At 39.1% G+C, this 23704-nt stretch overlaps 1 protein-coding gene across 2 annotated transcripts; it reads right to left on the minus strand.

Moving 5' to 3' along the window:
- Positions 1 to 1136: 1136 nt before the first annotated feature.
- On the minus strand, positions 1137 to 22444 carry LOC102230588 (bone morphogenetic protein receptor type-2-like). Of its 2 annotated transcripts, none has more exons than XM_023337356.1 (19): positions 22207 to 22444; positions 21159 to 21307; positions 18500 to 18691; positions 15839 to 16051; positions 15015 to 15119; positions 14556 to 14647; positions 14011 to 14244; positions 11460 to 11574; positions 10550 to 10710; positions 10322 to 10469; positions 10106 to 10242; positions 9445 to 9581; positions 8426 to 8612; positions 8252 to 8345; positions 8095 to 8174; positions 7913 to 8017; positions 7684 to 7836; positions 6497 to 7382; positions 1137 to 5919 (listed from the first exon to the last, which is right to left on the minus strand). In XM_023337356.1, the coding sequence occupies exons 2-19, from the start codon at positions 21244 to 21246 to the stop codon at positions 5612 to 5614; spliced, it is 3435 nt and encodes a 1144-aa protein (XP_023193124.1). In that variant the 5' UTR covers positions 21247 to 21307; positions 22207 to 22444; the 3' UTR covers positions 1137 to 5611. The 2 variants fall into 2 exon arrangements, with proteins under 2 accessions (XP_023193124.1, XP_023193125.1); XM_023337357.1 differs by lacking the exon at positions 22207 to 22444 and adding an exon at positions 22100 to 22193.
- Positions 22445 to 23704: the final 1260 nt, after the last annotated feature.

Here is a 23704-nt window from a genome sequence, read left to right on the forward strand (position 1 = left end):
GTGTGTAAGTGTAATAAAGGGGTAAGGGGTGGAGCTTAAAGAGATCAACACCCTATTATCAAAGTGTGTGTTATTGTGTAGCTTTTATTTCCCATACAAAAAGAGGGGGAAAGATGTTTAATTGACTTTAAGCATTCAAAAAGTGTAAAGTCCTCCAAAGGGATGCAACATTTGCTATTCTCAAGATATTTGGCAGTGATCACAGAACCATCAAACATTTTGTTGCAAATGCTAAACAGTACCAACAAACATGTTAAAGGGAAAAAATATGCAATTGGCAAACAAAAATGTAAGAATCCAGTATGAAGCTACCAGGAATTCTTCAGCAGAGGGTTTAGGTTGCACATCTACAACCTATCTGGAGTATCCAGAATTACATCTGTCAGAGCTGAGTGACATATTCTAGCTGTGGAGAGCTAAAACAGTCCGCCACTGTCTTAACTCTCGTCTTTGGACTCAAAACAAGTCCAAAAAATATCTGACGGTGTGTTCAGAAATACTAGCTTTGACACTTTTCTTATGAAGTCTTGTAAATGTATTAAAAATGTATTGTTAGATAAGATCCATTCATCCTTCTACTGTTTGTCTCTCTACTCTCTTCTTGTACCAGTTTTAATTTCGACAGACTTCCCTTTTGTGCCCCTAAATCTGCTCCCAATTGGACAAATCTACAAAGGAGTTTACGGCAGCTGCTCCCAAAGTTGGGGAAGCAAACATGCAAGTGTAGCATCTTGAGATCCTCTTGGAGAAAGATAACCTAGATAGCAAAAATAGCAGAGAGCACATGAATTTTATCAATGTTTTAAAGATAAAAAAACAGAACTTGAATAAATAAAAGCAGCATGTTAGTGATAGTGAATACATTTACAGTTGCTCAACAGTTGCTGTTGATTGTTTTGCCATTCTATCATTTTTTTAACTGATTCTTGCATGCTAAACCAAGAGTTCAGGTCACAGGACTCTTAAATTTTTATTTTGTGGATCAAAAGATGGAAAGTTTGGGAATCATTGGATAATACTTTGCTGGATACTCTCAAATACTCTGAGCTTCTTCTGAACAGGTAAATTCCTCATCTTTTCCCCACGTGATGGAAAAACAACCCGACATGAAGAAACACTCGGAAACCTTTTGCTTTAATTTCATGATGAACTCAAAGCTCCAATATTTTTATTTCAGTCTCTACATGAAGATATGAGATGCTGGGATGAACCTTGGTAAAGAATGGAGTGCAGGGCTGGGCAGCATGCAGTGAAGGAGATACAACATGTTATAACTGTGAGCAGCTCAGAATACAACACTAACCGTATACAGCTGAGCTACTTGGTCCCCTATGGAAGCTTACAGTGAGTATTTACACTGAAGAAAACATGTCGGACAGAAAAACACAGAAACGCACAACAAGTTCAACAACAGCTCAAACATCCCTGAACCATCAGAGGACACACAGTAGGTACATATCAGATTATATCTACATCATTACACTGATGGTCACAGTCCTTAATCAATTCAGTCATACAGCAAGCAGGACATGATCACAGGCAGGCTTAAAGGGGCCCCTTCTGTTCGGTGTTTTACCTAGCTGACCAATCAGATGGCAGCAAGCATCGAGAAGAGGGCTATTTAAAGATGCTGGAACTGAAAGGGTTTGTTTTGATGAAGAACCAGCAGGTGATGCAGTCCAGGAGCAGAACTGAACCAGAATCAGCCCCCATTAAACCTGCTGCGTTAACAACAGAAAACATTTTACTGAGCTGATGCATCATGCACGAGGCTACATTGGTGAATATATTAACTCTGAATGAATTTCTACAGATGCAGATAAGGATTATTAAATACAAATATGAGAGCTACAGTAAAGACTTTAAAGGGAAATTCAGCAGCAAACTGTGATTTCAGTTCAGTAGATAACAGCTAATAAAGAAACTTCTGGAAAACCTCATTTTTACTTTTTTTTAAACATTTTGTAATAATAAAACCTAATGTACACACTGCTTGGCTGCTATATATTTAATTTTTTTTCTCTAACAGAATTAACTAGCAGCACAGTGTGACAGTTACAGTTACATCTCAATATTGTAGAATATCATTGAAAAGTTACTTGATTTCACAAATGTAAAAAAGTGAGACTATACATTCATCTATACACATATGGATATATTTCAAGCATTTATTTTTGTTCATTTTTAACACTATGATTATTATTACAGCTAATGAAAACCTAAAATTTGGTGCATCAGAAAAGTATATTTGCATTATTCTATCAGAACTGACCAGCAGACAGTCACTGAACAAGAGTTAGCCAAAAAGCACAACTGATTAAGAAACAGTCTGTTCAGAGTGCTGTATCCAGGAACGGTAATGCAAAGTGTAGTGGAAGAAAGAAATCTAAGAGGTGGAAAGCCAACAATGATAACCACAGCATTGAAAAGATATAAAACAAAGCTCTTAAAGACGTAAGATGTGATTTTCATGGTCCTGACACACGGATGTTTCCAAGACATGAGTGAAAACTTTGTGTTAAACCACTCTTGAACCAACGTCAGGAGAAAAGGACTGAACTTTGGCTCAGTCCTTTTTTTAGATGAAAGAAAATTTTACATTGAATTTGGAAATCAAGGTCCCAGTTTTCAGAGGAAGACAAGAGACAGAGCCAACTATGCAGATAAGCTGGCGACCTCCTTTGAGAGGCATTAACACTTCAGCAGAACCACAGACTCGTTGTCTCCATGCCACACCCCACTGAGGCAGCACTTAATGCAAAAAGAGCCCAAACCAAGAATTTGAATAATTTACTGTATCTCTAATAGACTTATGTAGTTTTCAGTAAGTCAACATTACTGTGTATAAAATCCTTTATGCTATTTTTAGTTTAACAGAATTTTGGCTTTTCATTAGCTGTAAGTCATAATCATCAAAATGAACAGAAACAAACACTTTATACACACATAACTGTGTATGAAACAAATATATGGGTTTCACTTTTTTTATAGAAATAAGCAAACTTCCCAGTGAGATTCTAATTTACTGTGATGAAGATGCAACTTTCTTTCCAAGATCCAGCAAATGAAACGTCAGTTTATAATGTGCAGTCATCCATCAGCAGAAAGAACTGTACAGAGGGAGGTTACAAAATTAGCTGCAGAGTCTTTTAGTGGGAGGGACATGATGACTGACGCCTGCAGCAGCTGAACTGGTGGACACATCCTGGAGCTGAAACCAGTAAAACCAGAGCTCCTTAACCATCACTCCCATAAAAAGTCTTCTTTCCTCAAGTCCTGTTCCTCCTGGATGAAAGAACAGCTTCAGTTCTCCAAGAACCAATCTGGCTCTGAAGTTCAGCTCAGTCTACTAGCAGACCCACCGATGCATACATAATGAAGTAAAACAGGAACAGTTTCTCAGAATACACACACATTCACTCACACCAGCATCTAAAAACAGTACAAAGTGTATAAAATACAAAAATAACCAAACAGAACTAAGAAGGCATCTTCAGATCTTAAATAACAGTTGGACACCATTATTAAATGCTAAATGCTGCTAATTTACTGCAAGTGCACATTTAAACAAGTTGATATAGATGAAATGTAAATAAATGTAAATGTAAATATCGCAGCAGGCATTTCTATATAAAACAGCCACAGTCTGCAGAAAAAGTCTCCTGCACCTGCAGAGCTTCTGTTATAAAAAGCTCAAAGAAAACATGAAACTGGACTGAAATCTGTTTCATGTTCTGCTGTTTTTACATATATATTTTAAAAAAGATCTAACTCCTGCTTTAGAAAAATGGACATTAAAAACTTCCTGTTGGAAACCGGTTTGTTTTTTTAAACATGATAGAAAATGAGATCTGCTAGAATCTGAAGGATTCACAATTTTAACCTGCCAGACTAAAACTATTTAAAATCACATTAGGCCTAAACTCTAAAGGTTTTTGAATTGATCATCAAGGAGAAGACAATGTTGACGGGGCAAGATAGCAGCTGTTTAAAGGTCCAGTTCACCAAAAAGACTGCATTTGTTCTTCTGTCTTCCGACAACTCTGATGTTTTAATTTTCATTCAGTCCCGCTGTCATCTGAGCCGTAACCTGAACCTGTCTGTTGTTTTCTTCCTCTGTCTTCAGACTTCAGTCCTGCTTCTCTATGGTTCTCTCTAGCCAGTTTTTAAAAGTGTAAATAAAAAAGATTCTCCAGAATCTGTTGACCATCTGATCCAGACTGTAAACAGGTTAAGAAAGTAGCTGCAGATCAACATTTACTGTTTCAGTGAGAATTTCTTAAATAAGTTGCTCTTTGTGCTAAAACTGAACCACATACACAATATATTACTCTAACTCTGTGCTTAAAGTGCTTAAAAAAATAAAACATTATTGGTTGAAAGCCTCTCTCTTCCCACTAACTTCATCAACAGGGAGGTTTTGATAATTTCTGATGATCATCTATATGATAATCTAATGGGTATTTATGTGTTTGTTGGTTAATTTGTTTAAATCTGATCCAGTTTTATGTCTGAAAATCTGTCCAGAGTGTCAACTTGTCTGCAGGCTCCTTTCGGTGTAATATCACAAATTATTTTACGTTTATATTCTGTGTAGAAAACTCAAATACAAGTGTAAATTATGTGCATGTATTTGAGCACACCAGAACATCTTCACTAACACCAGGAAGATAAACTGGTGATCAAGGATCTGATTTACATCAGAAGTCAAAATTTGGATCAGGAAATGACATCACACCCAAATTAACCAGTTCCTCTTTTCGTACAGAAATCTTGAGGGATTTATTATTGTGCTTATTGATTTGGGCCTGGTAAGACACTGAAGATGAGGAAAAATGTGCAAATTAAGACACTTATCAAAGTGGCAACCAAACATTTAAAGTATGAATGTGACTAATATTTTTTTTACGCTGCTGTTGGACATCAGAGAAAGTGAATCTCTGTATTATCCAACTGTTTAAAATCATCTTTATGATGACATATTTCATTATCATTATAATGAAATATGTCTGACCAGCTGTGTGTCCGATGTGTTGCCATGGTGACAGACCTCAGAAGGAAAATGCTTTAACTCAGGCAGGTCACAACCAGCTGGAAGGTTAATCGAAAAGGGGCTCTACCATTTTGTCTCATATCAGCATCAAGGGTTTTGGATTAGATTTTTTTTTTCTTATAAAGTAACCTTTCAAAAAGATTCTAGTATGCTTTCAGATACTATTTGTTAAATAGGATAACCAAGGAGACATTTAAAAAACTTGTTTCTGCTTCCAGAGAATAAAAATGCCTAAAAATTACAAGAGAAAATCCTGCAGATTTCGCTCTGTATCTTTTGCATCTGGTTGTCTTTTTTCCTATTTGTTGTAGGATGTAGTGCACAGCGCCCCCTGCTGAGCACACAGAGTAGATTATTCTAGTTCCTGTTTTCCATCTGAAGAGTTTCACAAATAATGCCCTCTAAATGTACAGCATCAGTTCCATCACGTTTGTTCCACCTCAGATGTTTTTTTTTTTTTTGTAATCAGAGTAGCTAACTGCGGTTTCCAACAACCAAAGTTAAATTCTTAAAAAAAAAAAAAAAGAAGAAAGATCTCCACTGGGAGCAGCAGGCTTCTCAGAACTGGGTCATCCCATCCGGCTCTGAGGTTGTGGTTGCCGTGGTTCCTCCTCCGACCAGAAACACGGCCATGCTGGACTTGGACTGGTTGATTCTAGGCACACCTGCACCTCCTGCTCTGAGTGGACCAGACGACACCTGGACCTGACCGCTGCTGAACTCAAACTCCAGGTCCAGATCCTTATCTGAGGAGACCACCCAGGAGGCTGGACGCCACTTCTTCAGGGTGTACGGCGTTTTCACGCGGCGCTTGATTTTCTCACCTGTGGCGCTCAGACTGCCCTGGTCCATCACAGAAACATCATCTGAGGACAAGAGAGCAGGGAATAAGGAAACAGGAGGAGAAACATGGACTGCTCATAATAACTGAAGTTATTATCTTTGGGCCAAAAGAGGAACAATTTACAGTCGGCACGCAGGTTCAGTTATTACAGCTAGAAACTAGTGAAATCTGGACTCAGATCAGAACCTTGGGAGCCACATAAAGATATTTCCAAAGTCGGCCTCCGAAGTCCCAAAGTCTTCCAGAAAACTGTAAAACAACCGAAACACTGAGTTCCTTTAAATAGAGGCTAAAAATCCACCTGTTTAGAGATGCTTTTGATTCATAATAACTAAAACATTAATATATTTGATGTATTTGCCTGATGATTTTGATGGACAAAAATGTAATGTTTATTGCTGGTTTCATAATTGGTTACTGTATTATGTTTTCTAGTGTAAAGCACTTTGAACTACCTTCCTGATGAAATGTGCTGTAAATTAACTTGACTTGTTCCTGCATATCTGGAACAAGAACCACAAACTCTGAGAAGTGGGTTTAGTTGGATCTTTGCATTGTTTCATCTCAGAATGTTCTGCACAGAAAGCATGCTGACCCACCTGAGGAGATGCAGGAGGAGGACAGGTCTAGGGAACATGGACGCTCCGGTCTCCTGGTTTTAGTCTGCCTGAGCAACAGACCTGCTGTCTGAGCTTCTGAAGGTTGATTCTGCAGCTCTACAGGTTCTGACGCCAGACTTTCTGCAGGAGCAGGATCCAAATCTTTAGCTTCCAGGTTGGAGATGTCCAGAGGTGGAGCTCCTGTAGCTGTAATTTCTACCAATGATGGATTCAGAGGAGCTATTGATGCTTCTGAAGCCAAGTTCTGTTCCTGTAGGCCTCCGTCTGTTGGAGTTTTAATTTCTTTCTGACATATTTCAGTATCTGCGGCTTCACTTCTGTCCTCAGGATGGACTGACACCATTTCTAATCCAGAAAGAATAACAGAGCCTGCAGGAGGAGGTTCACTGTTCCTGGTTTCTGGTTTAGGAACACACACCTCTGCAGGAACATGGAGCTCTAAGCCCAACGGGATGCGGTTGTTGTTGTTGTTGGAGTTGGATCCTCGTCCTCCCGCTCTGCTCGATGAACCATGATGAGGAGGAGGAGGAGGGTCGCTCTCAGCAGGAAGCTGCTCTCTCTTCAGCAGAGGTTCATGTTCATCAGGACTGAAGTTCAGATTCAGGTTCAGTCGGCTGTCTCCGTCTCCTCCTCCTCCTCTTCGTCCTTCATCCCCCTCATCCTCCTGCGGCCCTGCAGGGTTGGTTCTCCCTCCTCCTCTCGTCTTATTGGTCACCAGGACGGGAACGCCGGAGCTGTAGCTGCTGGAGGCACAGAGGACCTCAGTCCCGTTCGTGGCGCTGCTCCTCATGTTGGTAACCATGGTGACCAGGTGTGCCTCCACAGATGGGATAATTTGGTTCATCTTAGCCACACCTGTCTCCACCTGGAACAAAGGAGATCCAGGCTTACTGGAGGAGAATGCATCACACAAACCTGGAGAGGAGGTTCACCTGATGTAGAGCTGCATCTAAAAATTATCTTAAATATTTGGAAATATTTATTTTGCAGATCAGCATCTTACTGATTTATGGTGTTAATCGTCAGATTTGCAAATTTGATGAGGTTCTCATCAGGATTCCTGCAGAGATTCAGCCCCATCATCTCTCTCTCTGCTGTCTGGATACTGATGAACCTGATTGGTCCAATCAATTCTCTCTGACCAATGAGATCATAGAGTGTCATACCTGTTGGTGAGTGGACCTGAGCCTTCCCAGCTTCAGTCGGGACTCGCTGGGTTTGGGGAGCAGGTGGAGGCTGGTGGGCCTCTGGCGAACGTTCTGCTGTTTGGGGAGGGGCTGGATGGAGAAGGAAGGTCCTGCTTCTTCCTGATTGGTCACCTGCAGGACGAACAGGAACAGGTGTGACAGAGTTCAGTATCAATTCCTCAGGCAGAGAGAAACTGAGAAGTTTTACCTCCACACTGTGATGCAGGTTGGAGGTTTGTGGTGCTGATCCAAACTGCTTCTGAGAATGCTCCATCAGGTTTTCCTGAGAAGTTTCTCTCAGGTTTTTCTGTACCTGCAAACACAGATGTTTACAGATGCTGGCCTTGTGAGGAGGAAGAAGAGAAGCTGAAGACAAAATAAACATAAAACCTGTTTAGGGTCCAGTTTGGAGGCCTCTAGGTCTTCCTCTGTGAGCTGTAGACAGACAGGAATACTGGGTGCAGCGCCCCCTGCAGGACAGGAGTTCTAGTTAAAATTTATCTGGATTAAAGTTTTCTAATTTGAGCGTCAGGGTTCAGTAAGTTACCGTTTAGCTCAGAGACGCTGCAAAGGACAGAGTCTGTCCTCAGGCTGCTGGTGGTGATCACGCTGCAGTCTGAGGAGGCCGAACGAGCTTTAATCTGTAAGAGGAGAGAGAGAGAGTGAGTCAGTCAGAATATTTTTGGGTTCATATTTAATGTGTCGCCTGTTGTGCTTCTACCTGTTGCCGCTGCTGGTTGATGCAGTTCTTGTTCTTCTCTCCAACTTCTGCACCACTCACGGCCGTCCTGACAACCGACGCCGAGTGCCCGTCTCCCTGGAGATTTTTAACCACGCCCACTTGGAGATCCTCGATGTAGCAGGAGGCGGAGCCAACTTGAGGAGTCCAGCGGCTGTGAGTCAGATTCCTAAGGAATAGAAAGCAAAATCTCAAGATTGTTTCACGAGTTTATTGCTGTGGTGGGATTGGAGCTATAAATCAGTTGTTAGAGAAGAAAAATTCTGTAACGATGTGAAATTAATATGAACACTAACTAGCTAGCTACTGTTGTCTAAATCATGATAAGTGAAAGGTTCGACTTTTGTTTCAGAATGTAAAAGCAATATGTGGGTATAAGTCACAAAGGGTTCCTGAACCCAATCCTGAAAAGCTTTTTCCTACAACTTTTCAATGCCTCCCTGTTCCAACACACCTGAATCAAATGAATGGATCACCAGTAGCGACAACAGCAGTGGGAACAAGAAACCAGGGGAAGACAAGTTTTTGAATTGGATAATACAATTTGCAGAGCCAGGTATTGTGACGTTAATAAATGGGACAAATCCATATTAGCCAGTTTAATATGTTGATATTCTGACTTCTGTCAGAGTATAGAAACTGTGAACCACGTTATCTTGGACTGCTGTAAATACTCAGATGCTCAGATGAAAAAAAACAGCAACTCCAGTATCAAGCAATGTCTTTTTGAAGAGCTTATTGGACTGGGGATCCAGTTAGTGTAGATACAAATACTTTATGTCATTCCTGTTGGCAATGGAAGGTTCAAAAACTCATAGGATCTGATACCCACAGGTGGCGGTGATACATCTTTATGGATGTAAGCTGTCATAAAACTCCACAGAAGAAGAAGAAGGCATCTACAGAGCTCAATGACTGAATAGTGATTTCTCGGAACAGAAGAGCTAAATATCTTCCTGTTCCAGTACCTCCTCTGTTCCAGGTGTGATCTTGGTTTCTACCTGTGGTTGTGCAGTGCTGTATGAGGGCTCAGGAGGATGAGGTCAGCCAGGCGTTCCTCAGCACACTGAGCTGTAAGTCGAGCCTCAGCATCCTGGTCCCAGCAGTCCTCCATGGTCTCCTTCAGAGCCCGCAGAGCCTATAAACACATAAAACTGAGTCGGTGACAAACAGCAGCTGCAGGCCATACACAACCAGACAGTTCTAAAACTTTCTCAGGTATCTGATCTGTTTTTGTCATTTTAAACAGAAATAAATCGGATATGATGATGAGCCTTTCAATCCTGAATCCATTCTGTAAGGCAGTGGTGTCAAACTGATTTTAATTTTGGTCCACATTAATATCTTGAATGTTCTTAAAGGGCAGGTAACAGCAAAATGTACTGATAAAATAACCTATTAAGGTATTAAAGTATTATAGCTTCCTTTGCATTTGATGAGCACTTCATAAAATGAAATATTTAACATCTTTTCACATTGCAGTTTGACAATGTGCAAAAAACTGATTTGATTTAAGTGATTAAATAGCATTGAATCACTTAAATCAAAACGGTTATCTTGAACTCATATTTTGGTGGACCAGATGTTGTTGGCTGGATTTTGACCTACAGGGCTTCAGTTTGATAAATGTATTGTAAGAGAGACAGAGTTTGGAATACTGACCAGGCTGTTCTCCTTCCAGGCTTCTGGGAATCTGGGTCTGTGTTTCTCTCGGACCACCAGGATCTGCATGTCCTCGAAGCTCGGATGATTCCCGACTTCAACCTGGAACGCCAGCTGGTACTCTGGAACGGCTTCCCCTAAACACACACCAACCCCTCACAGTGAGGCAGTCTGAACACCTGGTGGTCAGAAAGTGCAGGAAGGGTCACGATTTACCTGGGAACAGGTCGCAGCACCTCCTGAAGCTCTCCCAGTACAGCAGACCCAGAGCGTACACGTCCACCTGCTTCAGAGCCGATTCACAGTCTCTGAGGTTCAGCGCTCCTCCCAGAACCTCCGGGGACATGTACCGAACTGTCCCCACCTGCAAACACAGCCCATTAGCTCCGCCCAGGTAACTGACTACACCTTAATCACCTCTCAGGAAAAACCAACAGTCCAGACCTCAGATATGGCCATGGTTTCATCTTCTCCGGGCCGACAGGTTCTGGTTCCAGTCAGCTTCATTGACAAGCCAAAGTCGGCGAGGACACAGGACAGATCGGATCGGACCAAAACGTTCCTGCTGGTCAGGTCTCTGTGGGCCACGGGGGGCTTGTACTGGTCTGAGTGGGAACAGACACAACAAGTGAGTTCAGGTCTGAGGATAAAATGATTTATTTTCTAAAGCAAGAATTTTCTAATAAAATCCCACATGACAGATGGGGGATTTTATTTAATTTATCAAAAAATATACAAAATATTCTGTTAGTTTTAGAGAAACTTGTTTCATACGGCAACTTGAAAAGTTCCTGCTGCAATTTAAGGGTTATACTTTCTTATCCTGACCAAAAAACAGTTTTTGCTTTTACATACAGACAACCAGATAAAAAAAACTGATACGATGATAAAAGCTAAACAAGAGCTGAAACCACAGCAACTCCAGTGGCAAATATCATGTAATATCATGTTTTGACCACTTAATCACCTGCATGTGCTTAGTGCAATCTGCTTTGTGAATCTAGAGTAGATATACACCAACAGAGACAGCAAAGCAGATGGAGGAGATGGTGCTACTCTGTGAAATCTCCCTCCTGAATGTTGTGTGTGAGAATGAATCTTTTCTCCATCTGACGTTGAGCTCCGTTTCATCCAAACCGTCAGAAACACTCTCACACTGACTGATGTCTGTCCCCTTCATTATGAAAACACAGATTGCTTTTCTTCTGACTCCCACACAAACTATATTGCTACCCCTGATGCTCCTTACAGAGATGCATCCGCCAGAGAAAATAGTTCCCAAACCGTCTGTCAGCTCAGTGGAAGCTTTAAAGTGAATCACTGACGCATTCCTCCTGTGATAAGGTCTTCATACCTCCTCTGTAGAGTTCAGTGTGCAGGAAGGCGAGTCCTCTGGTGATGCCGTGGGCCATCCTGCAGCAGGTCAGCCAGTCCACAGTATGCACAGACAGGTACTGAGACAGACAGCCCTGAAACAGATCCATACTTTACAAACATTGCAGGAGACTTTCATTTAGTTTGAGCCTGAAATTCAATTAAAACAGTTTCTCTGCAGCTTCCAGGTCTTCAAACTGACTAAAACAGTCTGAAAAGTCCCTTTCCAACAATTTTTCTATTTATACAAATGATTCTCTCTCAATCTGATATTTTAAAATAACATGTTTCTTTTAGTTCAGTCCTATGTTGTCAATTCAGGAATTCTCAGGTTGTTTCCAAACAAAAACCTTGTTCCAAACATATTAACTTAAAAATTTGAAGCAAAATGTCTCATTAGAAAACAGATTTCATGTCAAATATTGGAGACAAACAATCTATGGACAGTAACTTCTGATATGTATATGCAGTTCATAACTTTTTTTTGGCACTTTTTGAGGCATCAAAGAAAAGTTTTAAAATCTGAAGTCTAGAGTTGTCCAGGATTTATAAGAATCTGATCACTGGTCAACTTTCTACAAGCAGAACTCCAGTGCTGCTGGGCAGATTGGATCGCTGTGAGGAAAGGAAAAACTGCCAACTGTCTCTGAACTGTGGCAAAGATTTTTTTTTTTACTGGATTTGTTCCCAGAAAACAGTAATTCTGATCTCCCTACATGAAAGACTTGTATATTTTTTACCAATTAGGGTATCTTTCTTTTTTAGTATTATTTTAGAGAAATAAATGTTAGAACTTAGCTGACTCTTGCTAGGTTCAGTACTATTTTAAAAAAAACAATTTAAGGAGTTCGGTTATCCAGTTGTGAAAACTATAATTGTTTTTAGTTCAGCCTTAAGCAGTGTGATGAATAACAGATAAATCATAATGAACCTTTTCTAGTTGAAAGAAAAATCAGCTTCAGGAACCACTTAGAAATATGTGTAAGACCAAAAATGAACCACTAGCTGTTGTTACATTTATAGGAAGAGAAGAAGGTTAAAACTATCTACGCTATTACGCTATTGTCTAAAGCTATTACGGGCTAAATATTTTTATTAATCCAGCATGTAGACTGATCCCCTCTGTTTTAAGTGTTTATAGTTTAATTTCCAGAAGAATTTTTTTCCTTCAAAAGCAACAGATTTCATCTGAGAGTTTGTGTTATGAGTTCATATTTTGAAAAAAAAAAAAACATTTAAGTGTTCCTGTGTTTGTTTTTTACAGTCTGGGTTACAGTTTGTGAACAGAGTTGTTAATGAACGGCTGCCAGTTGTAAAGGAATGCAGAAAAACACCACAGACACGTCACACCGCCTCAGAGTGCAACCAGCACAAAGAGCTGCCATCCTGTTTATATCCAGACCTCCATGCTCTGTTAGTGCTTATGAACAAACATACTGATAACAGTCTGAGAGGGATTTAATGTTGTGGGGACTCAACCTTCCTAAAAGATCAAATCATGAGGAATGATTTGCAAATATAATGGTTCAATAAATAACATAAATCAAGTTTGGCCCCATTATAGTAAAAAAACAAAACATCAACACTTGATTCTAATTGTTTTTAAGTGATTAACATGAGTAAAATTTACTTTACAGTTAAGTCTGTTCAGGTTTGATGATTTAAACCATTTTTTTAAAATAAAGGTTGTTTTTATTCACTCTTACGTAACTTGATTTGTGATACTCCTGATAAAACTGGCTTTATACAGATTTGTTTTTAAAACTATTTCCAAGCTGGTTTAGGTTGGGTTTTTGCTCCTAGTCCTGCAAATATGATATTTAAAGAACTGCCCTTACAATCACATAAAGACACGTATGCGTGTGAGTGTGAGTGTGAGTGTGTGGATGGCGGCTCCAGGCAGGAAACAGACAGGACGGCACCATCTCCCTGCACAAAGACTGGAGGAATGGTGGACCACAGATATGCTGCCATGGGTGGGAATAGAATATCTGAACCACAGCACCCCTAGAGGCTGCAGTGGTTATTGCGTGCCAATAGGATTCATGGAATACAAAATGCAAAAGATATAAGATCAGAGCAGTAATGGTTGGCACCAAACTTTCCACTATTTTCAAACAGGAAAATGTGCCAGCAAGAGACTGGAAGCAGCTTAAAACAAGCAAATTTCTCTGGTTCCAATCTATAGAGTCAATTTAAATGTTTTTTTCTACCTCTTTTCTTTTTCATTGTAACTCCATAAATGACCAGGATTTTGTTAAAAGTACAAACAATAAACAGACCCCATTTTATCCAGTTTTAATTATAGATTTGTATGTGTTTTAGGATGAAAATCTCCTATTTCAACAATAAAATCCGGTTGAATTCTGTGGAGATTTAACAGTTTTTATTGATGTCAATATGAGAACTTAATTTAAATCTAAAGTTTAAACTTTCTGCTATAACTGTGCTTAACGTTCCCCCATATTATGTTTGCTTTTTCAAATTTTCTGGATATATTATTTTTGTTCTTTCATTTGTCTCTAACTTACATGTGGGTAGTACTCCATGAGGATCAGAAACTCTGGTCGCCCATCGGCTGTCGTCTTCTCGTCGGCGGCCAGGTAGCGGGCGATGTTGTCATGCTGCTGCAGCAGCGGCAGTCGGTAGATGGAGCGCTCGTTGGAGAAGTTTGGGTGGTTAGCAGAGCTGAAAACTTTAACAGCAATGCATCGTTCATTCAGAGAGCCACGAAACACCGCTCCATAACGACCTCGACCAATCAGCTGCCAGAGAGGAGGAAGAAGAGGATAATTTAAAATACATATATTTTCTCCAGGGCTGTTAAGGAGTCAGTCTTTACTGTTTTGTGGAAAAGGACAAAAAGAATATTCTGGAAAGTTCTTAATTGATCCCATGAGTAAAATACTGGAGAAATGTTTCAGTTGTTAATGTAGTTTTAAAAATCTTAAAGAACATCTTGACAGAGAGTTTGGAAATTGATCACTATCTGCTCATAACATAATATTTTATACATGGAAAATGTATTGTGTTCTTAAAAAAAACTATTCCGCTCACAATAATTGAAAAAAAATACCTCCAGCAGTTTCAAGTTATCAAGGTCCACAGCTGAGTCAGAGTTTGCTGCTTCCATTGCATTCACAGCAGACAGACCATGCTTGTGCTTCCCTGGATCCACACAACAGAAGAAGATCAATTATTCATTATTGTTCACCATATGTATCTTCTAAATGTATATACTAAAATTTTCTAAGACCTATTTGGGGGATTATTACAGGAATCACATCGGGACACATTTTAGAACTTGAAATTATGAACTCTGAAATATTTTTCTGTTTATATTCTTGATATGTTTTTTTAAAGTAGTAATACTCAGGATGTTTATTTTCTCCTTGGTGCATCTGCTTCTTAATAACCTTTGCTTTTTTTCATAACAAAAGCATTTTTGTCAAACACTGCAGGATCTGTAATCTGTAATCTCTACATGTTGTTTTCTTCTTTCTGTTTATTATAAAAGATGTTTCAGTGTGTTTACTTTTCATCATCCGGTATCCCAGGAACAGCGCCATGATGAGGAGGGCTGCCATAGCCACAGTTGCCAGGGCAACGAGAGCTGTCTCCTTCGCCGTCATCTGACGATCTGTGGAAAGGTGTTCATGTAAGTTCATATAAGACATTATATATCTTATATGTTTGTCTAACATCTGTCACTTTCTGTGATCTTAGGTTTAGAAGACCCTGAATAAACCAGTGGCCAGAAAACATAAATATGAACAGCAGTCTGTGTTTTCAGAGCTGGAGGTAAAATCCATCCAGAATGAGCAGTAGTTAGAAAAATATATTTTTAATTCAGGGGTTGTGAAACTTCATATTCAAAGGTTCAAATGTGATTCAAACAGACAAGGTCAAAGATTTGGACAGCTAATAACAAGCAAACCCTTTTCATTAAATCTGTTTCCAACTTACCAAAAGAAACAAATAAATAAAAAATTGGCTCTTTGTGTTTGCAACTGTGAAACTAAGTTACTCCAATATTTGACAACGTAAGCACAAGGAGCCCTCTAATTTACTAGGATTTCTTACTTCAACTGAAAGTGTTATCTTAAACTTGATAAATTTACTGTTTTTCATGCTTCAACAAATAAACAGCCTCTTTATACCCACAAGAATTTTAATAGAAAATTTGGCACTGAAATATTACAGTAGATGCCTGTCAGAACTGGGTCAGAAAAGGACTTTGACAGAAGAACGTTCCACCAGACATTTATTCAAACAAATGCAGTAAAATGTTTCTTTTTAGATCAGAACATGTTTCAGTCAGTAATGACGAACACTGTAACTTGTCTGAATGGAGCTCACCTGTGGGACTGAGGTTGAGGTCGTCCCTCCTTATCGACCTCAGGGTGGGCGTGTCGGCGGTGGGCGGAGCTTCAGTATAATTACTGTTGCAGAGGTCGTGGCTGCAGCAGCAGAAATGGTAGCTGGCTTTCTGCATCTGAGATGGAGCCATAGTCACCAGGATGCAGCGGTCACCATAACACTCCTGGTGGTGGCCCACATACATCCAACAACCTGGAGGGAAACACAACGGTTTATTCAGCTGGACTGTTAAAAATGACTGATCTGTTCTCTTTGTTTCGGTCAAATGTTGAGAGTTTCAGTGGCTGCAGAGTCTCGGTTTTACTGGAAGCTGTGAGCAGATGTGCTGCTGAGTAAACGTTAAACAAATGCAGAGTAACAAAACAATTCCAAAAAAGATAAAAATCTGACATTAAAGTTTCATGTTTTATACCAGATAAAGTCCAGCAGGAGAAGTGGGTCTTTAGTCAAACACGTCTGACAACAGGAACTGGTTAAATGATGGATTACCTCTGCATTACTACTGCAACAGCTTCTACAGTGCTATGGAAAAGTAATTAACTGCAGTTTCTGAAACAATATGATAATAAACTTTTTAAGTGATAGAAATTTTATGTGACATAGAGGTCAACACAAAGATGTACAGAATTGTGAAATAAAACAACAATGATGCATACCTTAAAATATTTACGTTTGGAAATAATCGTTCATACTCATTAATCTTAGATTAAACTAAGTACAACAAATTGTCTTCACAGATCACCATGGCAACAGACATCCACAGGCAAGACCACTGTTTGTTGGCGGGACAGATATTAGTCATGCACATACCAAATCTAGCCTTTATCAAAGATCGACAAGATAAAAGGCAACACTGAAAGAAAATTATGAGAAGTTCAGTTTGTAAATTGACAAGCCATTTAGGAGAAACATTAAATATGTGGAAGAATATCCTCTGGTAAGATAGGACAACTATTTTACTTTTTGTTTGACAGGCAAAATGCCATAACTACACATTACTTTAAACACATCGTCTCTGTTCTGTATTAAATAGAGGCTGTAAAAGAGACTGGGGCAAAGGATTACTTCTAGCAGAACAACAACCCAACAGATGCTCCACCCAGTCTGACTGAGCTTGATTTGCTAAATTAAATTAACAAATGTCTGTTTCTAGATGTGCCAATCTGGTCGGGATCGACCTCAAGAGGCTTACTGCAATAATTTCTGTGAAATTGTCTTGGTATATGTTTTTCAGAACTGAATTGAAACCCATATATGTTCCTTTCTCTTCAGTGTAATGCAATACTTTGTTTTAGTGGTGGAACGCAAGTAAAATTTTTAATCAAGTTATTTTCAGGGTCTTTACTTAATAATTTTAATCAAAAACTACTAGCAACATCTTCTATTCAAAAACCATTTTTGCTGCTAAAGTGTTGAATAAGTAGACAAGCAGCTCCAAGATAAATATATTTATTATTTTTAATCAGGTATTAAGGATATTCACTCATCAGAGTGGTGCAAAGTGCTATTATACCCATACTCAATAGAAGCAGCTTTGTTGTCCATCACTATTTTTTGCGGATGTTGTTTGCGCGTCAGAATCAAACAAATACAAAGCTTCTGGCTGCCAACTTTGTATGTTAAAATAAATGAAATTAACTAAATAAAAATGTTTGATGCATTAAAATCTATGTAATTAATTAATTGAAATTAATCCATTAAATTCCTGGCCTTTCTTTGTTTCTGTCATGCACAATCCAAATAAAATACTTTTGATGTTTGTGGTTGTAACAAAGCAAAATGTGTGAAGGTTTCAGGGATATGAATGTTTGCTGTGTGAGCCAACAGAAACTGAGTGAAATGACCTGGAAGTTCCTAAACGCCAGCAGAGATTTCATGCTGAAATGAAAACAGCTACAGTCGTTCTCTCATTATCTCCTTTGTTTCCTCCACAGGAACACTGGAGCTTCCTGAATGAGAGGAAATCAGATTACTCCATCCCATAATTCCTTTTAATGTGAGTAAACCTGAGGTCAAGACTCCGAGCAGCAGCTAGAAAGACCGTTGAGGTTTGATAGCTTTTTCTTTACTGTCCAGTTAATTTCCACCACTTCTAATAAAGTTATATTTTACATGATATCTTATTTTTGTGATAATAATAACAAACTCTACTCCTGATATGAATAGAGGAGTTTAATCACATTAGGATCATACAGCAGTTGGATCGTCTGCAGCTTCAGAGCAGCAGATTACTTAACTAAGAGTTAGAGGCTTTTTCTCCTGATAAAATTCACCTCTAACTTTTTAAAGTCTGAGAAAAAGGAGATGTATAATATATATATATATATATATGCCTAAACTGTCAGATTGAAATCAGACAAATCATAAAACAATAAGTTTTTTCTTCCTTCTCCTGTCGACAACGCTCAGATCCATCAGGAAACACTAAACAAGATGCTTCAAATCATAAAAACTCAGCAATAAATGACTGTTAATCTAATATTCAGAGGAAATGAAAGTTATGCAAATTGTTCATTTGTTTTCCAAACTCTGTTTTCTGTTACTGAAAGACAACAACCTGCTGGGTCAACCAGAACACAGTTTGGACCAGATCTTTTGGTTCAAACTCTGAATGGAAAAGCGTTCCTGAACGTTCCTGACCTTGGTTCAGCAGCTGCATCTCTCCGTCCGCGAGTCTTTCCCACAATCCATAGCAGCGGGAGCCGCGACTGCAGCGTATCGTGCCGTTCTCCTGAACCTCTCCTCGTAGCTCATTGGTGGAGACAGGCTCCGCCCCCTTCAGGCTGCTGGCAAACGCACAGATTCTCTCCTCTTGGTCCTCCGACTGCAAACCTGCAAACAGAGAACGCTGCCAGTCAGCCATAACATTATGACCATTAAAAACAGCTAAGGCTAGTTGTTGCTGGTCTTTAGGCTGATCCATGGTTTCCAGACAAAGAAGATAATGCAAAGGTGTTAGAGAACACAGTGCATCATATTGTTGCATATGGCTCTTAAAACCAGTCAGGGTACCCATTCTAACCATTGTTCCCAACTTAACACACCAACAATAAAATGAACGCTGGTGTGCTGAATCACTTCACTTGGAAGCAATGAGTTATGCCAGTTTATGCAGATGTGGCTTTAAGAAGCACCACATACTGAACAGATGTAGTCTCTCTCATAAAAACTGTACTTTCTATGGCAGTGTGCGCTTTCATCAGGATTATCAATCCTACTTACCACAACCAACATAAATTAGAAGCACAAGAACAAATTTAAGACTTACAAAGTTGCTATTGTAAGATGATTTATTTAGGTAATTAAATTTATTAACGTGGTTACATACAGGGTCAGTTATTTACTGATGTTGATCTATGGTTAAGAAATCGTGCTGTGCCTCTAAGAGAAGTTGTTTTGTTTCTTCTTCTGTGGTTTTTGTATGGGCTGAAAACCGTTGTTCTATTGGATGAAGGCTAAGTAAAAAGTCTGGATAGACATGCTCTTCTCTTTCGTTGCGCTGCTCTGTCTCCACTCACAATCTCCTATTTTGTGGTAACACATGTATTTTAACCAACATAGCAGTGTTACAATATTAAGGACCAACAGGAACTTTGACGAACGTCAAACACTCTGAGGCCTCAACGGCTATAAACACTGACAGCATCGGAGAAAGAGTTTGAAGAGCGAGCGGGAACATCGGAGGCCTGAGGCTGTTTTACATCAACATTGTTAATCTGATGATCCAACTACACGTCTCACCGGACACTTTATACGGCGCAACACTTTATACGGAGCAACAATTTATACAGAGCAACAATTCCTACAGAGAACCACTTTAACAGAGACTGAAACTGTCAACTTCATAACCTACTTCTCTGTTCCTGAAGTTATTCCATCAACAAAACCATGATAAAGTTTTACAACTGTCAGAAAAGTAAACTTACAAAACTAACAAGAGCAGCAGAATGAGAAGGATGGGAGAGCAGTGCAGATTTGCAAAAAAATATTGTTATTAGATGAGTTTATTACAGTAAAATGACATAATTCAATGAGAGAAGTACCTTAGAGAACAATGTGTTGTGTTTTACTGCCATCCTGTTGCTAAAACTACAAACTACCACAAACTAAGTAAGGTTCTGTTAAGGTTCCTGGAGGAACATAATCAAGGGTGTGTGTATCAGCCCTCAGTAATTCATCAGAGCTAGCAGAGTCTCAGTGTTTAGTCTGCTGGAAGTCACAATGAGCCGAGGGTGGAGGGTTCTTATCAGCTCCATCTGCTCAACAACAGTACCGGCCCAGACCGCCCGACGTCTTTCTGAACGTCAGGAATCAGGAATAGACAGGAAGTGAGGCGAACATGTTCATCAGGAGCTGCAGGAACTGAACAAACACTTCAGGAATGTGGGGAAGAAAAAAAAAACGTCCCTGCAGCTTCAGATGCCAAACATCAGGGTCTGTTACAGACTGATGTTGAAGTTTGGTACTAAATCAACGTGTCAGTGAGGAAAAACAGCAAAAATCTCACAGGGTCAAAACATGTCAGGGCATGACGGAAACTCATCATCTGATCTGTTTTTACAGGTTTTTATTCAGCAAGAAACAACAAAATCAGTTTAGAAAGAAAAAAATCAGATATTGTGATTATCTAATCTGAGACAGAGTACCAGAACAAACAACTGAGATCAGAAAATTTAAGAAAGTTAGTTTATAGGAATTCCTTTAATTCTCTGGACATTAGGACAGAGTATTAGGGTCAGGCTGGAAAAGAACCTTTTTTTTAATTAGAAGAATAAAGTCATAATATTGTGACTGAATAAAGTCAATGAAGGAGTAATTTCGTGAGAATTTCTACATGAAAAATAAAAAATTAAAATGAGAAATGTTGAGCAACTTGTGAAGTTTGATATCGGTTTTACAAATAAAGAAATAGTTAATCTTTTAACACATCTGCATCAAATTATTATCAGCACCAGGACTTTGAAATGGTTGTGTTAACGACTGTGAGTATTTTGAAGAAAACACGACATGGATTTGTCCATGTCAGATCCTAATAAAAGCTTTTTTCCTCATTAAAACCAAATTTTACCATTTTGATTCTGATTATATGGCGTCTTTATTCTGATAATGTTGTGACTTTATTCTCGTAATTAAGAATATACATCTTAGACTGGATGTGAGGTTCATAGAGCTGTTAGCAGCTGATACAGACTAAACAGTCACGTCAGATTTATAAATGCAGCATGCAGTGAGTTCAGCTCCCAGTTGTGCTGTCTGCTGATGATGAAGAGGATGATGATGTGTTGTGCTTCTTACTGACCTCTGATCTCAGCCTGCAGCAGGATAAACACACACACTGTCAGCGCTGAGGCAGCCATGTTGGATCGCTGCAGAAACTGAGCCCACATCACTGATCCTGGATCAGTTTAATCAAGGGGAACCAACAGGATGTTCTCATCTCTGCTGACTCTGAAAAATAAGCATTTACTTTATGTACAGACAGGAAACACACTGCTGACAGAACATCATTTCATTATTTCTCCCTTTAAATCTCTTCTCTCCACATCATGTTCAACAGAAAACAGATTAAAATACTTTATATTTAGATTTAAATGGCAAACAGCCGTCCAAGAAATTACTCAAGTAGGAGTGATACTTCATGACAACTTTACTCAAGTAAAATTAAAAAGTAGAACATAATAAAAAAAAAATCTAAAAGTACATTTTCCCAAAAAGTTACTCAAGTAAATGTTATTCAATTCAAGTCACTAAAAAGTCTGGCTTTAAAACAAAACTGAACACATTTATTGCCAATCCTTTACATGTATTTTTCTTTAAATATATTTCTAATTTTATTCATTTAGTTTCAAACACTTTCTTTATATAACCCATAAATCAAAAAAGAAATATGATAAATATGCAAACAGAAATACAATCTTTTGTTAACCAATGATATTATCACTGATTGCTTAGGAAAGTGGCCTTTCTGTTGTATTAAATCACAACAAATGCATACCGTGCTTATTGGAAATATATACAGTTTTTCTCTCTATTTGGCTACTTAGGCCCCAGGTTGCCACATGAGGCTGATTATTGATCATCATTCATACAGGCTGTGATTAATAGCTGATTTTCACGGATCTATCCTCCAGATTTTTTTTTCATTACACACACACACACATTTACACGCACATATGACCTCACCCCGTGTGTTTAAGAACACACGTGTGTTTCCGGTCAGATGAAGGATGCTCTGATCACCTGATCAGTGAGTCTGCAGGTAGAGCCGATGAAAGGGAGTGGCCCACACGCGCACACAGACCCACAGACACGCGCAGATAGGTCAGACCACCAGAATCGGTTCGTACCGGTGAGGAAGACTCCGCTCAGTCTGCAGAAGGAGATGAAGCCGCCTGTCTGTCTCTGTCTTTATTCTGGCCTGGCTCAGCTCGGCTCGGTTCGGATCAGCTTGCTGGGCTTCGGTTCGGCCTGGTCCGGTATCTCCTTTGCGGCGTTGATCCGGATCCAGCAGCTGGTTTCTGGGACAGGACCAGAAACTGCGCAGGGATGAAGCTGAGCTCCGTTTCTCTGCAGCTGAATCACTCTGTCAAGCTGAGGAAATCACTTCCGGAAGACTTTATCAAAATAAAAGCATCATAGTTACCTAAAGATATTCAGCAGACGCGTCTCGAACAATTTTTAAGATAGTATTTTATTATATGTCCATTATTTTTTTGACAAAAATACATAAATATTTTTTCAGAATTTTATTCTACTATAAAACTAGAAGAAGAAAACCTTGAAGGTGTTGAAGCACAGTGATTTTGTTAGTGTAAAACAACAAAACCTTGTGAAATCTTGGAAGAAACTTTCACTGAAATCTATCAAATATTATTGAAAAAAGTCACAACCTTTTTCTTAATTAGTAATCATTTTAAGCATAATCACCCCACTGTGTGATGCACAACGTCAGGGTGCTGCTTTATTATTTAGTTGATGGAAAAATAAAATTTTCTGTTTTGAACCCACAAAAAAACATCTTAAATAGCACCAGTTTGTTCAGATCACTGTTAATATGCTTATAACTTGAATAAAACATGCTTAAAATAACAACAACAAAATGCTTCCTTGTATTAGGATCCTGGGATGTTTTCAGGTTTGTTTGTTTTTTTGTATTTGTTAGTCTCTTTCTTTCTTCAGTCTTGTTTTTGTCTCTAATTATTCCTTTTTACTCTAGTTTATGTTTCATGGGTCTAGTTATTCATTAGTGTCAGATTCATTTCCTAGTCCTTTACGTTCTTTCTTTCCGTCCTCAGTCTGCCTCCTGCTTTCTCTCCTCACACCTGCACCTTGTTAGCAATCAGCCCAGCTCTTTTGTTCCAGCGGCCACTCCCACACTAAACCCTTCTCCAGCTCAGCAGGCGTTTACCCACTCCTTGCTGATTCTTCCTGTTGTTGTTTTGGTCTGGCTCTGTGGGTTTCATGTGATTTTGTAAGTTTTTGTTCTTGCTTCTTTCTTTTTTCATTAAATCTACAAGATGAACTTTATGGCTGAACCTGCTGTATTTGGGTCCACCAACTAACACACATCGTGACACTTTGTTAGTGTAACAGGTATCGAGTTGCTTCAAATTTTAACCCTGACATGAAAATAATGCATAAAGAGCATTTCAGCCTCTATTGTTGGCTGTAGACTCAGTGAAAGAGAAAGATATTAAAAAGATGCTAAGCGTAAATGGAAACAAAGTAAAAGAAAATTAAAAAGTGAAATTTGAACAATCATCCATTCTGCTAACAACTGTTTCACAGTTTTAAATAAAACAGAGCTTTGTGTTATCAAGTTACAATTATTTTCTTCATGTTCTC

Source organism: Xiphophorus maculatus, chromosome 7 (genome assembly GCF_002775205.1).
Source record: "Xiphophorus maculatus strain JP 163 A chromosome 7, X_maculatus-5.0-male, whole genome shotgun sequence".
NCBI classification, from domain to species: Eukaryota; Metazoa; Chordata; class Actinopteri; order Cyprinodontiformes; family Poeciliidae; genus Xiphophorus; species Xiphophorus maculatus.